Source organism: Lonchura striata, chromosome 22 (assembly GCF_046129695.1).
Source record: "Lonchura striata isolate bLonStr1 chromosome 22, bLonStr1.mat, whole genome shotgun sequence".
NCBI lineage: Eukaryota > Metazoa > Chordata > Aves > Passeriformes > Estrildidae > Lonchura > Lonchura striata.
This window is the reverse complement of record NC_134624.1, coordinates 3537838-3555103: the sequence shown is the minus strand read 5'-3', so window position 1 is coordinate 3555103 and position 17266 is coordinate 3537838. Positions and strand designations below refer to the sequence as shown.

Here is a 17266-nt window from a genome sequence, read left to right as displayed (position 1 = left end):
TCCCCCCTCCTCAATCCTCTGTCTGGCAGTTTCCAGACATCTGGAGCCAGCAGCCAAGCTTTCAGGGCTGCCCTGATCCCCTCGCAGATGTCTGGAGCACACAGCCGGCTCCCAGGAGGTGTGTTCTGGGATGGGATCATCCACGGGACACAGACACCGTGGAACGGTGCCTGGGGAGGTGCAGGCCCCCCAAATCCCCCTGGCCACAGCTGCAGGGCTTTCCCCAGCCTGCCCAGGGAGGAGAGGGCTGGGAGTGCCCGGAGCTGCCCCCTGCCAGCCCGCCCTACCTGGATGGTGACGATGCGGGGCAGCGGCTGCCGCGTGTTCGCGCCGCCCTCGATGGCGATGCCCAAGGTGGGAGCGCTCTTGGACACCCGGATCAGACACGACGTGGGCTCCAGGAGCCCAGGCTGTGGGGACAGATGGCAGCACTGCCAAAGGGGCCTGGACACCGTGTGCCAGCTGTGCTCCCTCGGCCAGGGCCCCACAGCAGGCAGGGACACTGGCTGCCACCACAGAGGGACACACACAGCCCTGCAGGTGCTTTCTGACTCCTGACAGGTCTAGAATCCCAACTCTGGGCAGGTCTGGAAGGGTTTGGGAAGGAGAAGAGCAGCTCTCTGCCTGCCTGCTTGTGTCCCTCAGCTTCACCACCACCAGAAAGCCTCTGAGTTATGTCTGACACCCACTGCCACCTTCCCTTTGGGTGACTTCACTCATGCAGCTTGTGGATGTCCCTTTAGAGCCAGGAATTCTCCCATGCCCCAGGTAGCTGCTGGCTGGCCTTGGGAGGGATGGGATTTACCCAGGATGGAGTCAATCAGCCTTACAGTGCTCCTCTCAGCCACTCCTGACCCCTTTCCCCACAGCTCAGCCCCCCAGAGAACTGACTGGCCTCAGCAGAGAGGAGACACAGCCCAGCTGAGCACGGACAGCGGTCACTGCCTGCGGGCAGAGGGGGGGAACGGGCTGGCCAAGGCAGCGGGGCACAGAGCAGCACCCCAGGCTCCCCTCACCGGCTTGGAGGCCCCTTCTGCCGCCCCCTCGCTCCTCACGGCCTCCTTGGGGCTCCGGCTTTTCCCGGGGCCTGGCTGCCGGCTCTTGTCCTTGCCGCTCGTCTCGGCCTCCCCGATGTCCACCCCGCTGTCCTCGCTGAGGGTCTGCCCGCTGTCCGACAGCTGGGAGAGCGTGGAGGCTGGGGAGAGACGCGGTGTTAGTGGCCCCTCTCCATCTCTGCTGGGCACGGCAGCTCCCGCCGCCAGCGCTGGGCAGCCTCCCTGGGATTCACTCCGGGGCTGCACAGCAGCGTTGCCAAGCACAGCCCTGCAGAGCCATGGAACTGCTGGGGTGGGAAAAGGCCTCTCAGAGCAGCGAGTCCAACCACAAGACCAGCACTGTCAAGGTCACTTCAAAGCCATGTCCCCAAGTGCCACATCTACCCAGCTTTTAGATTCTTTCTGGGACAGGATCTCCACCGCTGCTGTGGGAGCCTCTCCCAATGCCTGACCACTCTTTCAGTGAAGAGATTTTCCCAATATCCATCGTGAATCTGCCCTGGCACAGCCTGAGGCCATCTCCTCTTATCCTGTCCCTGTTTCCTGGGAGAAGGGATTGACCCCAACCTTTCTGCACCCCACTGTCAGAAGAGCAGAGCTGTGCACAGGCAGCATCCAGAGACAAATGGCCTCAAACTTTGGTCTGGAATCCAAACCAGATCCCAAACTGGGATGGAGGGAGAGAGTGATGGAGGCCAGTTTATGCAGCCCACACTCCACAGCAGAGTCTGGGAGGAGACAAGGACCAAGCCAAGTGAAGAGGTGCTGCCATGTAGAAGCTTTCTGCCCTTTGAGGATGAAGAACAAGTGCAGATGGAGGCTGGAATTGTCAGGAGCAGCGGCGACGCTGCATTTAATGCACCCAGGGCGCGGCATTTTAATGCATCCGCGGCGCTGCATTTACTGCACCCGCGGCGCTGCATTTACTGCACCGCATCAACCTGCGGGCAACGGGCTGGCTGCAGTGACGGTGCTGTGCCACACGAGGGCGACATGACCACTCGTGTCGCTGCCCCGCGCGGGGGGGCCGGGAACGCTCCGGGACCCGGGACTGCCCGGGATCCCCATTACCTATCCTCCAGGAACCACCGGGATCCCCATTACCTATCCTCCAGGAACCCCTGGATCCCCATTACCTATCCTCCATGACCCCCGGGATCCCCATTACCTATCCTCCATGACCCCCTGGATCCCCATTACCTATCCTCCAGGAACCCCTGGATCCCCATTACCTATCCTCCAGGAACCCCCTGGATCCCCCGTCCCTCTCCTCCATGACCCCCTGGATCCCCCTTCCCTATCCTCCAGGAACCCCTGGATCCCCATTACCTATCCTCCAGGAACCCCTGGATCCCCATTACCTATCCTCCAGGAACCCCTGGATCCCCATTACCTATCCTCCATGACCCCCTGGATCCCCCTTCCCTCTCCTCCAGGAACCCCTGGATCCCCCTTCCCTCTCCTCCAGGAACCCCCTGGATCCCCCTTCCCTCTCCTCCAGGAACCCCTGGATCCCCATTACCTATCCTCCAGGAACCCCTGGATCCCCCTTCCCTCTCCTCCATGACCCCCTGGATCCCCCTTCCCTCTCCAGCAGCCCCCCTGGATCCCCCTTCCCTCTCCATGTCCCAGACACCCCCTTTTTAATCCCTCTTTTCTTTCCATCTCCAAGGGATCCTGAGATTCCCCTGGGGCCCCTCTTCCCTCTCCATGTCCAAGATTCCCGTGGATCCTCCTCCCCTCTCCACCTCTGAAAGCTCCCGGGACCCCCTGGGACCCCTCCTCCCTCCCCATGTCCAAAGGAGCCATGGGCCCCACACACTGCTCCCTCACCTCCACTTCCTTTACCTGGGATAAACGGGATTCCCTAGCTAAATGTGGGCATAATTAGATTTTTTTTTCCCTCCCAAAATGCACAGTTAATGGGAAAAGGCCAGAGTTATTTCTGGTCCTTGAGGTCACAGAATGGCCTGGGTTGGAAAGGACCTTGAAGCCCACCCAGTACACCCCTGCCATGGCAGGGACACCTCCCAGTCCCAGGCTGCTCCCAGCCCTGTCCAGCCTGGCCTTGGGCACTGCCAGGGATCCAGGGGCAGCCACAGCTGCTCTGGGCACCCTGTGCCAGGGCCTCACACCCTCACAGGGAACAATTCCGAATTCCCAACATCCCATCCATCCCTGTCCTCTGGCACTGGGAGCCATTCCCTGTGTCCTGTCCCTCCATCCCTTGTCCCCAGTCCCTCTCCAGCTCTCCTGGAGCCCCTTCAGGCCCTGGAAGGGCTCTGAGCTCTGCCTGGAGCTTCTCCTGTCCAGGTGAGCACCCCCAGCTCCCCCACTCTCCATAAGAGAGATGCTCCAACTTTTGGCTCCAGAGATCCACCACGAAACCTGAAACCTCGAGATCAGTGTCCTGTCCCGTTTTTCTCCCTCCCAACACCGCAGGGACGGTTTTCTCCAGCTGCTCAGGTGCCACCCACCTCTGGCCTGGGGCAGGGGCCTCACTTCGTTGACGTCGGGCTCGCTGTTGGGCTGGTGCACCTCCACCATGATGAAATGCTGGTTGGCCTGGGGGCTGCCCTTGTCCGGGGGAGGGGGCGCGGGGTGCGCGGGCGGAGGGGGAGGGCAGGGGGACGGGGGGCTCTGAGGCCCCTCTGGGGATGGGCTCTTCAGCCTGGTGGGCGACTGCACCCTGGGGAAGGGCCCGATGGGGTGCTGGCCCAGCAGGGAGAGCGGGGTGTCGGCCGGCCGGCGGGAGCCGCGCGCCGACGACGGGGAGATGGTGGCGTAGATGGCGCCGGGGGCTGAGTCCTCGGTGGACGTGGAGGCCGTGGAGGTGACGCTGACCGTGTCCTTCTCAGGGGGGTTGGCAGGGGGAGAGGGGTTTCGGGGGGCCACGAAGAAAAGGCCGGACTGGGAGGACTCAGAGGAGGGGCGCTTGGGCTTGTCCTTCCCCGGCAGCCGGTGCTGGGCAGAGGAGGGGTCCAGGGTCTGGGGGGCTGATGGAGGAGGAGGGGGCTTGAAGTTGGGTGGTTCCTCTGGGAAGGAGGAGAGATCATCCTGCCAAAGCAAGCACAAGTTTGTAGGAGACCACGGCCAGGTTCAGTGCATCTTCATCTCCTCACAGTGACCATGGCTAAAGGAGCTGTGTCCTAGGTTATAATATTGGGGTGTATTCCATTACCACCTCCAGCTGCAATCCCTTCCTTTCTTTATCTCGTGACTCGGAGATGAGTCCCTCCAGGAGGACCTGTTCTTTCAGCCACATGGCTGAGAAGATCACACCATTCTCTTGTGAGATGCTCCGCCCAGAGGGAGGAGCCAAACGATGCCATCAAGGATATCAGCGGGGCTGTGCAGACAGCAAGGAGATCCCCTCTCCCAAGAGGAACAGCTGAGACCTTCCCTGCACTGGACCTCCAGAGGGAAACTCCATCAGTCTACAGGAGCACTGCTGGGACAGAACCACATCTACCACCACCGCCCCAGCCAGCAAGTGTCAGGTTGTATCTCTGACTCTGTCAGCAGTTCTTCTTTTGTGCTATTGTATATATTTGGTTCTTTGTTCCCTTTTCTTAATAAATTGTACTTCTGACTTGGAGCTTCTCACTGGTTTTCCTTTTCAAACCAAGACAAGCTGGTTGTTATAGAAACACCTTCCTGACCTGAGAGTGCCACACAAACACCTTCCTGACCTTCTGATAGCGAGACTACAACTCACAAATGAGCACAGCTGCAGAGCACCTGACAGGCCAAGAAACACTTATAATCTATTGTAATTAGGAAATAATTGGTGATGGCATGAATTATAACATCTGTATTGTGTCACCCTTCACATGAGCCTGAAAATGGAATAAAAGTTTTTAAAATACCTCTCAGTTGCCCCACATGTGGGCCAGAAAAGGGCATAATCCAACACAGAACAACCCACCCAAGCTTTGCTCTGCTTTGCACAAGGCTGCTCCTATCCAGCCAGCCAGAATAATCCTCCTGGACCCACCAGCAGAGCTGTGGTCAGTGACTGCCCTGGGAACAACAATATCCCCTGGGGGTTGGTACAGCCCAGCTGCTGCAGCTGGGGCACGACCCAGCACCCCCAGTTTGCCTCCTGCTCCCACCCAGCTCGTGCAGGGCCTTACCAGGGACACATCTGGCAGGGTGTTGATGCTGCTCTGGTGGCAGTCCCCAGCTCCCTCCAGCTCTGACGTGTTCTGGGGGCACAGAAGGAAGAGAGAACCATGGCACAGCAGCAGCAGCAGCCAGCACAGTGCCAGGGGATGGGCAGAGGGGTGCCCCAAACCCTCCCCACGCAGGGCCAGCCTGACCCAGAGGTTTTTGCCTCCTTGGGGTGCCTTTGCTGGGATACAGGCTCTCCCAAGCTAAGGAATGTGCTCAGAGCATGCTGAGGACCTGACACACTGGGCTGAGCTCCTCTAGGCCCAAATCAGCTGGAAGGAGGGAAGGAGGGAAGGAGCCAGCCCTGAGGGCTGCAGGTTCAATACCATATTTTTTTCTCCCCCAGAGGAAGGACAATAGAAATTTAAAACTCTCCTCCCCCACAACCCAGAGCAGCGGGTCTCAGATGCAAGGAGAAGATGCTGCCACTGCTTTATGAGTCCAAAAACGTCACCAGGAAATGCCACAGCACAGTTCTGAGGACATCACAGCTCCAGGAATCCAGAAGGGATGTCCTGTGGGAATCTGTCAGTGGGGATGGGCACAGGGAGAGGCCACGGGTGCAGCCAAGCAGAGCAAACCTGGCCAAGTCAGGAGTGGGGCACGGCGGGGCTGGGGGTGCAGCTCTGCCCCAGGGAGCTGTGCCCAGCCCTGCTGAGGGAATCCTCTGCCAGGGGGGACCCTGCCCAGCTTCCCTGGGGGCAAACCCAGCCTCAGCCTCCTCTCCCTGGTGGCTGCTGCTGCCCAGGGAGGCTGAGCTCGGCTCCTGGCACGCTGGCAGGGCTGTTGGGATGGGGCAGGGCACAGTTTGTGTTTAAGTGCCTGCTATTTATTGCAGGGTAAACAGCTGATTAGCTGAAACGCTGGTGCATCTGCGTCTCCCCCAGCTGCTGGAGGCTGCTGCTGTGCCTGGGAGATGTTCGAATCCCAAAATAGACACGGGAGACAATTAAGACCATTAGAGATGCAGCAAAAACATTGATGTAAAGTGCTTTTATCCCTGTGGCTTCTGAAGGAGCTCTGGAGAATGAGAACACAAAGAAACAGCTTGTTTAGGCAGTGACAGGTAAAGGGCTGGCTTGGGAAACCTTCCTGTGGCACGGGGTGGTTTCATCCTCCATTATTCCAACATAAGGGCAGGGGGCTTTTCAAAGAGAATCACAGAAGAATTTGGGTTGGAAAGGACTTTAAAACCCATCCAATGCCATGGCAGGGACACCTCCCACTGTCCCAGGCTGCTCCCAGCCCCATCCAGCCTGCCAGGGATCCAGGGCAGCCCCAGCTGCTCTGGGAGCTTTGCCTGGCAGCAGCCAGACTGTCACAGCTGTGTCACTCCTGAAATGGGAATAATCTGCCTGATGCCCCCCAAAACCTGCCAGGGCCATTTCCCCCAGCCCTGTGCCCTTCACAGGCCATGTCCCAGCCCTGGCCTCGCTGCAAGGTCCAATCCATCCTGAGCTGTGGCTCTGCAGACACTGGGGGGGCACAGCAGCTGTCCCTGTGCCCCCCAGTGCCACTCCAGCTCTGTGCCCCCAGCCAGGGACACTGATGCTGCTGCTCCTCCTCAGGGCACCTCTGGCTGCAGATTTGCTTTACTCAAGCTCACTTCTTCAGAGGGCAAAGGCAATTAAACAGTGATTGCTCTGGGCCATAAAACATGATGACTTTTAAGCACATTTGCTTTCAGGAATTGGCTATTTTGAGGCTGTGCCTTCCTAGATTTCCCTTGAAAGACTCACAGAAGCTACTGCCCTGAAAAGTGAGTATTGTGAAGGCTGATCCCTCCTGCTCCTCTACCCAATCTATTTTCCATTCCCTCATGGTAAGTGGGGCCAGGTGAGACCCTTCCAGCCCCTCCTCAGAGCAGCTGGGAAATGTTTGTCCTTCTTATCCGAAACAGAGTCCCCAGCAGGAGTGATGGAGCTGCAGAGCATCCTTCAGCCATGAAGACAGTTTTCATTTGCAGATTAAAGAGTGGAGAAACTGCCACCCCCCTGGGGAACACAGCCCAACTTCTAATTAACCTCTCAGCTCCAAATCAGTTCCCTAATTTCCAGTCAGTGCTAATGAAATCTTTTGCTGAGCTACTCAGCCTGAGTCCTGTGGGGTGTCAGTTTTGAACAACTGCCCCAGCCTGGGATAAGCCTGACTTCCCTCCTCTCTTCCCTTCCATTGCCCACTCTGGAATGCAGCCACAGGGATGGAGGAGCCACAGGCCTCTGCCCCAGATTTTAGGGGCTCTAAGCATGCAGAATGACATCCACACAGTGGTTTCACTCTGTGCTTACCCTCAGCCTCTGAGAGCCGTGGGATATCCCAGGGAGCTGGACCAGCCCTGGGAGGAGAAGGCACCTCTGGATGGCAGCAGCTTTGCAAGGAGGTGGTGGAGAGGAGAGCCCACAGGGATATCCACTCCTTCATCCCAACACTGAGGGCTGGGCAGGAGGCAGGGACAAAGGGAAGGGCACAACAATCAGGAGTCCCCACTGCTCTGGTCAGACAGGCTGCAGCTGATTATTGCAGTCTGCAGCTGATCTCTGCCCTGCAGCACTCACCCCGGGTCCCAGCGGTTCCAGGAGGTGCTGGTGACACCCAGACAGTGCCTGAGCACCAGCAAACACGGGCTCATTGCCAAGCATCCCTCAAGCATTCCTTCATGGAATTACAGCCCCACCCTGCTGGTTTTTGGTGAAGTCCCCTCACCAAGCCATGGGACAGGTGGCCTGCTCTGGTGTCACTGCAGTCCCAAAGCCAGAGGATCTGTGTCCCACGGGCTGGGACAAACTCCAGCTGGGAAAGCCACGGCATCCTCTGCTGGGTAAGAGCCATTCCCCCAGGGATGCAGCCCCTGGGTCCCATCCTTGGCTCTCTGGGCTCTCCTGACCCTGGGATTTCCTCCAGGACAGCAGCAGGGAATGAGCTCCACACCCTGGAGCTGCAGCTTCCCTCAGCCTGCCCCAGCCAGGGGCTCTGGGATGGCACAGGGGCTCCTGGGGCTGTCCCACAGCCCTGCCCAGCCCCTCCACGGCTGGGTGAGCATTTCTCACACACAGTCCACGTGCACTGACCCCATGAACTGCAGCACACCCAAGGCCCATGAGGAAAATTCTCCCCCATGCTGAGGATGTGTGCAGGGATGTGAGCAGCCGTGAGAGGGCTGGGGCTGCTCAGCCTGGACAAGGGGAGGCTCTGCAAGGACCTTGTTGTGCCATTTCGTGAAATTGTGAACATGAACATTTTCATGTCCACCATTTCACAACAGATTTTTTAACTGATCTTGTTGTGATAACATGAAGGGGAATGATTTTAAACTAAGAGGGGGTCAGTTTACATCAGATAGAAGGAAGATTTGTTTTATAACAAGGGTAGGGAGGCCCTGGCTCAGGGTGTCCAGAGAAGCTGTGGCTGTCCCTCCTGGAAACATCCAAGGCCAGCTTGGACAGGGCTCTGAGCATCTTGGTCTAGCTGAAGATGTCTCTGCTCACTGCAGGGCAGCTGAATTAAATGGGCTTTAAAGGTCCCTCAACCCAAACCACTCCATGATTTTCTACTGGTGTTTAGCCAGGGTGCCCACACCCACACAGCCCAGCAGCAGGCAGGACAGGGAGGGCAGTGTGGGGTCTGCCAGGCTCCAGCTCTGCTGCTCCCTCCAAAACCCCATCCCTGAGGTGTCCCTGGCACTCAGCTCCAGCTGGGATGGTTTGAACTGAGCCTTGTGTGCCCTGCAGCACCAAGGACTGCGGGAAGGAGCTGCTCTGTGCAGAGACAGCAGCAGAGGTGGGTGAGAGGAGGTGGCATGCAGGAGCTGTGTCCCTCCCCTGCCACAGCCCTGCCCCAGGCACTGCAGCCCCTACCTCCATCAGGTCGATGAGCCACAGCAGCCGCTCCTGGGGAAAACAAGCACAAAAGTGAAAAGGCACCCTCAGGGAGGGTGCAGGACAAAGCAGAGAGCTGAGCAAACCCCCTCCCCAAACCCAACCCAGAACCCACATCCACTGCAGCCAGGGAGCCCCTCCTGCCAGGGGTGCTGGGGAGGGCACAGCAGCAGGGCCTGAGGGGACAGTTTGGGAGCCCTGCCCACATCTCTGTCCTGTCACCCAAGCACCCATCCACCATGAGCTGGTGCTCTTTGCTTGGCAGCTGTTCCAGCAAGACGGCACAACCACCTCCAGAGGCAGCATTCCCATCATCCTGGATGGGCTCATCTCCATTCCCTGAGCAGGGCGTGCTCTCCCACCCCTGGGGACAGCTGCCACATGGCCAGGGAGGCCCTGCAGTGGCACAAGATGTGGGAATCCAGAGCTTCCCTCTGTCTGCCCTGGAAAGTCTGGGACCCTGGCAGGGGTCAGGAACCCCCCTGGACAGAGCTCCCAGAGACACTGGCTGTGATCTCTGTCCATGGAAAAGAGTTTTCAACCTTACAGGATGAATTACCAGCTCTGAGGGCTTGATATGAGTAACAATTAAGTGTGGCACGGGTGCAAAAGTAAAATTTTAGGATTCTAGATTAGGGGTCCAAAGGGGACAAGATGGAGGAAATTGGGTGTGCCTTGTCCTTTTTCTCCTTCTTCATGCCCTCCATGTCTCACTGTGGTGTTGGCATTTTTCTGTTGGTTCAGGCTGGGGACACACTGTCCAACGTAGGTGACAGATATTGGCACGTTCTTGTAAATGCAGCCCAGGGAGTTTCTGGTATTTAATGTTTGTCACATCCCACTGAGGGCAGAGCCCCACACGCTGCCCTGCAGGACAGAGCTGGGCAGGGCAGCAGAACATGTGAGAGATAAACAGAATAAACAACCTGGAAACCAGCACAGACCAATTATGGCTTCTGCTTTGGCAGCGGGGCTGACAGACAGAGACTTTCTACAATCCCAGAATCATCAATACCTCAGATTCTGACACAAGGGACACGTGCTCTTGAAGGAAGCTTTGAAAGCAGTGGTGCCCACTCTGTGCCACAGCAGCAGCCTGGTGTCCCTCTGTGCCACTGCTCACACCCTGGCCTGGGCAGCCACGCTTGGCACGTGTTGAGGAGCACGAGGCACCCCTGGAACACGTGGCACAGCCCCAGGCATGGGCAGAGCATGACAGCAGGGTGTCACACTCACCACAAAATGCTGGCAGACCTGTGCCAGCCCTCAGAAAAATTTTCCCAGCAGCTCCCTGGAGAGCAGAGCAAAACTCACTTTGTTTATGCAGATCCAGAAAGGATCTCGCTGAAATCCCTCCCAACCTGAGCACAGGTTGCCTGTGCCTGTGGGCACTTCTGCATTTAACAGGACAAAAGCACCGCTCTGATGCTCTGACAGTCTCTGAGGTCTCTCACAGGCAGGCAGAGCCCCAGGAAAGCCCCCTCCCCTCTCCCCCACAGGCTGTGCTGGTGGGACCCTCCACAGCCCAATCCCAGCAGCGTGGGCTGCTTTCCTCGCTGAGCACAGAGCCCATTGTTCCTGCTTCTTTCCATGAAGGGTTTAATTTCCAGGGTTACTAATGCATTTATGATGAAAGGCATTTTATGGCGAGGAAATGAATTTGGGGGCTGTGTGCCTGCACAGTCTGAGGTGATTACAGTAACTTAATTAGACGGTGCGTGCGACAGGGGCCTGGCAGAGACGTGGGAGTGCTGCTGCTGCTGCTGAGTGCTGAGAGTGGGTGGGATTGGGATGCAGCTGCCTGGCCACTGTGGCTCCAACTGGGATGGGGAGCAGGCAGCCAGCATCCTTAGGAGCTGATTTAAGAGCTGGTGAACAGCAGCAGGCATGGCATGGCAGTGGGTATCGCTGGGATTTCTGCAGGGATGCAGCTCCAGTGGATTTCTGGAAGCAAGGCAGGCTCTGTCCCCCACTGGGATGAAGGTGATGCCTCAGGTTTTGGCTTTTATATTTTCAGATTCTGTGCTGCTTTCATCCGTGGGTCTGGGATTTATATCAGGGGATGCTGAGTTCTGTGCACAGAGCAGGGAGACAAAACAATTCCTGCTCCAGCTGGGCACCAAGGACAAATGATCCAAACCTCAGCCCAGGAGCACAAACACCGTGGGCTGGAGAGAGAAAAACAAGCAGGATGGGACTGCCTGGGCTGGAGCTGGAATGGGACAATGAACTCCAAGGTGCCAATGGAGCAGAACTGATCCCAGGGAGAGCCCCCGGGAGCACTTGTGCATTTTGGGACCATTTTGGGTCATTTGGGTGCAGCCCTGGCTGGGCTCTGGTGCTGCCCAATGTGGATCTATCGAGGCCTTTTAATCCATCTCTACTTTCTTCTTTAACTCCATTTAGTCTCTGTTCTAGGGCAGCCCTCACAAGGAATCCAAGGGACACGCAGCACCCCAGTGTCAGCGGCATAGACACCCAGCACCCCATGGCATCACCCACAAACCACCCAGAGCACCCAGAAAAATCTCAGCTCTGGGGGAGCCGTGGGGGAAGCTGGGCAGGGCTGGCTGTGGGGTGAGATGGCTTTCCAGCACTCCAGGGAAAGCAGCTTGCTGTAGGGTTGCCAGGAGGAGGTGCTGAAAGGAAGGGCTGGGGCAGGAGGGACCTACCCGGGCCGAGCTGACGGTGGTGGCAGTGAAGTGGCTGCTGGAGGACGAGACGGTGTCGCTGTAGGACATCATGGAGTAGGAGTCGGGGCTGGGCCCCGCGGGCTGCCGGGCCTTCATGGACTCGATCTCCCTCTTCAGCACCAGGTTGTCGAAGCGGTCGAGGTCTTGTGGGGAGATCACCCCCCGCACCTCGGAGAGCAGCGAGAACTGGCCAGGCACACAGAGCCAGAGCCGGGTTGGAGCACAGTCACATTCCTGGGAAGCTGGGGGTCTCCCTCCCACCACCATCAGCAGTGGCAATGGGATGTACTGGCAGGTGATGCAGGAATTTGGTCCTAAATGTTACCAGACACACCAGCCTGCATCCCCCAGAATGGCCCTGGATCCCTGGCAGTGCCCAAGGCCAGGCTGGACAGGGCTGGGAGCAGCCTGGGACAGTGGGAGGTGTCCCTGCCATGGCAGGGGTGGAACAAGGTGATTTTTAAAGTCCCTTCCAACACAAACCAAGGTGGAATTCCGAGCTGGTTCCATGATAATGTGGATTTGGCTCCCATGCCCTCCCCATTCCCTGAGCAGATCACCTTGGAGGCACCAGGCCACACGGTGACAATGCCTGCAGCGTGGCAGCGACTCTGCTCAGCCCAGCAGCCCCAAGGAGCTGTCCCTGCCCTGCTCAGGGCCTCACCTTGGCGTGTGTGTTGAGCAGCTCGAAGAGGGCCATGACCAGAGCATCCACGGAGATGTTGCCCTCCTTGTACTCATCCAGGTAGTAGCCCATGGTGGCCCGCTCCTGCTCGTTGAGCAGGTGCCGTGCCTGCTCCTCCAGCATCACTCGGCTCTGGTTCACCATGGTGCTCAGGGTCACCTGCGAGCCGGCCAGCCCCCGGTAGAACACGGGCTGCAGGGGACAGGGGACAGGCTTGGGGCACCGAGGGGGTGGCAGTGGGAAGGAGGGCAGAGCTCTGCTGAGCCAGCCTGGCTGTGCAGGCTGGACCAAGGAGCGCCCTGCTCCGGGCTGTGCCACCAGCCCACAGTGTGCCTGTGTGCCACCCTGCCTGCAGGGGAGCTGGCAGCCAGACTGGAAGGAGGATTTTGGGAATGACAGGAGGAAAGTACCCCCAGGTACCCCCCATCAGCCTTTGAATGTCACCATTTGCTGGGGTAACTCCAGAGCCAAGAGCAGAGGAGCTGAGCTTTGCTCTCTGGGACAGGGACAGGGAACAGCTGGAGCTGAACCAGGGCAGGAAATCAGGAAAGCTGCTGGCACTGCCCAGGCTGCCCAGGGAATGGGCACAGCCCCGAGGCTGCCAGAGCTCCAGGAGCCTTTGGCCAGCGCTGCCAGGGATGCCCAGGGTGGGATTTTGGGGGTCTGGGTAGGGACAGGAGCAGCACTGGATGATCCTTGGGGTCCCTTCCAGATCAGGATATTCTGTGATACTCTGATTCTCTGAGTTCATGCAGCACCAGCTGAATTTCCCATCCCTTTTCAGCAAGTGGAGACCCTGTCTCCCACCAGGCAGTGATTTAATCCCAGGCTGTGCTCCTCCCTGGCAGAACTGGGGCCACAGGAGACAGGCCAGCTCCCCATCCTGTGGAAAAGGCACATTTGCCCCCAGTGCCAGCTTGAAGCAGACCCTAGTGAAGAAAGAGCCACTGGCAACCAAAGGAGCTCCAGGGAGAGACAAGCCTGGCTGCAGATGAAAGACTTGTTCCCTTTGAGAGGGATTTCTGAGGGGAGGTCCTTAGTGTTTCCTCTCAGGCAGAGCTGGCACAGGGATGTGGAACCAGACAAGACCCTGACTATCCAGAGACAGAGAGGAGTTGAGGCTGGGGAACATGTTTTGCCAGCAAAGAGTACAAAGCTGTTATCAGCGAGAGCCACCTGTGAAACCTCCCTGCTTCATTTCCATTTAAAAGCAATGTGCTTTGCAAGGAGAAGATGCTGGCACAGGGCTGCAGGCACAGCACGGGGTGAATCCCTGTGCCTGGTGAGGTGGGGAGGGCTGGCTCAGCTCTGCCCCGGGCTGGGACAGATCCCTGCAGCTCTCAGGGCTCACAGACAGCCACCCTGAGGCCAGGAATGGTCACCTCTGTAGGGTGGAGGGACCCCCATGGTCCTAGTCCGTGGGTGGTCATTGCCCCTTGCCCATGAAGGCTGCAGGGCACCAGAGGTGCTTAGAAGTGGCACAGGAGAGGGGACACCACTGTGTCACAGCTGCCAACAGAGCATGGGGAGGAGAAAGGCCCATTAAAATCCCAAACCAGCATCCCTGCTGTGACCAGGAGCACAGGTCCCTCCCTCCCACGGAAAATAAACCACATCAGCAGGGATAGTTTCACAAGGAATGTCTTACCCTGGCTGCCACGTCCATTGCATGGTCACCCACTGCCCTGTGAAGAGGGAGAAGATCAGTTAGCACTGAGTGCTTGTCACTTGTCACCTGGCACAGCACCTGGCACCTTCTCCCCTCCCTGAAGAACCAAAAGCTTCTGGCAGGGGAGAAGGGGAAGGGACTGTGGATGTGACAAGTTGGTCAGAGAATGAAATAGATAACTTCCCTAGGCATGGTTCTGGGAAAAGCTGTAAGGAGCTCAGAGAAAAGAATTAAAACAATTCTTATTGTAAGTCTCTGCAGCTGGTGTTTGTGAACATGTGAAACGTGTTCTACGTGATGTTTATGGAAAGATGGTGTTGTTCCTAATTAACCAGTTGGGTGACAGGTGTTATTAAGAACCAATCAGGTTCTGGGTGAACGATGTTGCTTATAAAAATGTGAAGTTTTGTAATAAAGGAGCTTTTATGCCTTCTGAAAATGCATGGAGTTGTGTTGCCTTCATTCCTGTTCCTGACTCAACAGTGATATTGGACAGCACAGCATTGTCCACAGCTGCTCCACCCTACAGACCAGAGCTGCTTCCCTGACTCAGCCAGACCCCAGAACGGGGAGCTCCATGGGGGTCCCACCCTCCCAGGGGCTCTGAGCTGGCAGACCTCCCCAAAAAGCCCCTGTTTTGGGTTGGAAATGGGGGTGTGTGTTCTACTGCCATCTGTCAGAGCTGGGGCAGTTCTCCTCTGCTCACTGGGCACTTTGCTTTATCTCTCCCACAGCCAATCCTCCCTTCAGGAGATCTCTGCTGTTCATGGGCCATTAATTATTAATTATCTTCTGTCCATGGCCACTGAGTGTCCCTGCATGGCTGAGAAAATTCCAGCATTCCATGGGGAGAGGCTCTGCCCAGGGGAGGAGCCAAACATTCCTACCTGGATCCAATCTGACCTGGGAACAGCACAACAGCCTTTGGGCCCTGCATTCCCAGAGGAGCAGCTTTCTTCCCCCTGCATTCCCAGAGGAGCAGCTTCCTTCCCCCTGCATTCCCAGAGGAGCAGCTTCCTTCCCCCTGCATTCCCAGAGGAGCAGCTTCCTTCCCCCTGCATTCCCAGAGGAGCAGCTTCCTTCCCCCTGCATTCCCAGAGGAGCAGCTTTCTTCCCCCTGCATTCCCAGAGGAGCAGCTTCCTTCCCCCTGCATTCCCAGAGGAGCAGCTTCCTCCCCCCTGCATTCCCAGAGGAGCAGCTTTCTTCCCCCTGCATTCCCAGAGGAGCCCAGGCCCATCTCCCCCAGCCCTGGAGCTCCAGAGGAAAACTCCCCCCTTGTGCAGGATCCTGCTCCAGCAGAAGCACAGCTGGCACTGCAGGAGGGCTGAGCCCCCCTGGGATGGGGCTGAGCCACCTCCCTGACCCACAGGGGACAGGGCTGCTCGGACTCTGGCACTGGTTTGGGTTTTTTTGTTTGTCATATTGCATTTGTATTTTTAATTTTCGTGTTAAAGAACTGTTATTCGTATTCCTACATCTTTACCTGAGAGCCCCTTAATTTCAAAATTATAATAATTCAGAGGGAGGGGGTTTACATTTTCCATTTCAGGGGAGGCTCCTGCCTTCCCTAGCAGACACCTGGCTTTTCCAACCAAAACAACACCCCAGGCACGTACCCTGCTGAGCTGACCAGGGTCTCCCCGAGCTGGGAGCTGCTGATCCAGCGGGTTTCATCCACGGTGGTGCGGGCGTGGGGCAGGCGCCCGATGTCCTTCACCGTCATGATCAGGTGGCGCGAGGACTTGAGCAGCTTCACGGCCTCGTCGTGGGGGATGCTCAGGAAGCTCCGGCCGTTCACCTCCAGGATCTGGTCTCCCACCTATGGAATCAGGGCGGACTGAGCCTGGCACGTCCATGGAGCTTTCCAGTTGGGAATAACGCTTTCCTGTCCTGGCAGGGAGGTGCTGCCCACTCTAAACCAGCTCCAAATTGGGATGCAGCAACTGGAGGGACCAGGGACAATGCTGTTGGATGGAGATCATCCCTCAAGCTGGCAGCCAGTGACTATTGTAAATGCAGGCAAACCCAATGGGAAGAAATGACGATGTCTGACTCAGTTCAGAAGGCTGAATGATTTCTTTATTATAACTATGCTATAATACATTAATATACTATATAAAAAGGAAGATACTAAAACTACATACTACTTTCTCTAGTTCTATCTCTAACTCAACTCGTGACCCTCTCTGCGAGCCCAGCCCCAGGTGGGTTGGATTGGCCATCAGGCTCAAACAATGCTCACCAGAATCCAACCAAGCCATCACCCCAGGTAAACAATTCTCCAAACACATTCCACATAGAAAAAACAAGGGTCAGAAGTAGAAATAGTTTTCTCTTTCATTTCTCTCTGTGCACCTCTATGAAAAATCTTGAGAGGGAGAGAAATGTGCTTGCCACAAGTGAGGAGCAGTCTGTGACTGATCTGCCCAGACTCCTCCACCAACCAGACCAACCCCAAAGAGCATCAAGGCCTCCAGCCCAGTCCCTGCTGCTGCTCTGGGAGGCCAGGAGCCATCTGTGGTGGCCCCAACCCTCAGATCTCTGCATGCAGCAGGGAGGGTCTCACCACAGCCTCCAGCACCCAGCAGCATCTGGGACAGCTGCATTCCATCTCTCCTATTTCCTCCCCTAAGAAATTTCATTCTGTGGGCAAGGCCTTTGCTGGAACATGGAGCTTCCCTGACAGCCTGGCCTTGTTTGAGACACAGCACCCATCTGGTGTTTCACCCTTCATCCCAAATCCTCTTCCTCTGTGCTCCCAGGGCATCCAGGGCTCCTCCTCCCTCCCATATCACAATTCGCCCTGTTCCTGATAAATCACATTTTTGAAACTGCCCTTTCCTATCTTTGCTTAACCCCAGCTCAGCTCTACCAAAACACAGCGTGGATTTTCTTCTCTGCCTAGCCAGCAAGGAGACACAGGGAGAGAAAAGTTCCATAGAAGTGAAACAAATGATCAGTGGCAGATGAAGGTGCCTGTGAGAGGACAGATGGAAGAGATTAGGCCTGTTAAATTTAGAGAGGAGATCATGTGGGGGGCTGGATGGAGCTGTACAAAATAATGCTGGCAATAATGAGAAGCCAGAGAAGGGCTCCTGTTTGCCCTTCCCTCTGC

At 57.1% G+C, this 17266-nt stretch overlaps 1 protein-coding gene across 5 annotated transcripts in view; it reads right to left on the bottom strand.

Moving 5' to 3' along the window:
* The window catches only part of WHRN (whirlin), a 52386-nt gene that overhangs the window by 1008 nt on the left and 34112 nt on the right, over window positions 1–17266 (bottom strand). For all 5 annotated transcript variants that reach the window (XM_021548085.2, XM_077787815.1, XM_077787816.1 and 2 more), the window contains 9 exons: window positions 15768–15970; window positions 14130–14166; window positions 12461–12673; window positions 11776–11982; window positions 9083–9115; window positions 5192–5263; window positions 3533–4112; window positions 1017–1195; window positions 288–410 (listed from right to left, as the gene is read on the bottom strand). In XM_021548085.2, the coding sequence (XP_021403760.1) occupies window positions 288–410; window positions 1017–1195; window positions 3533–4112; window positions 5192–5263; window positions 9083–9115; window positions 11776–11982; window positions 12461–12673; window positions 14130–14166; window positions 15768–15970 (1647 nt within the window). The remainder of the gene's footprint in view (window positions 1–287; window positions 411–1016; window positions 1196–3532; window positions 4113–5191; window positions 5264–9082; window positions 9116–11775; window positions 11983–12460; window positions 12674–14129; window positions 14167–15767; window positions 15971–17266) is intronic.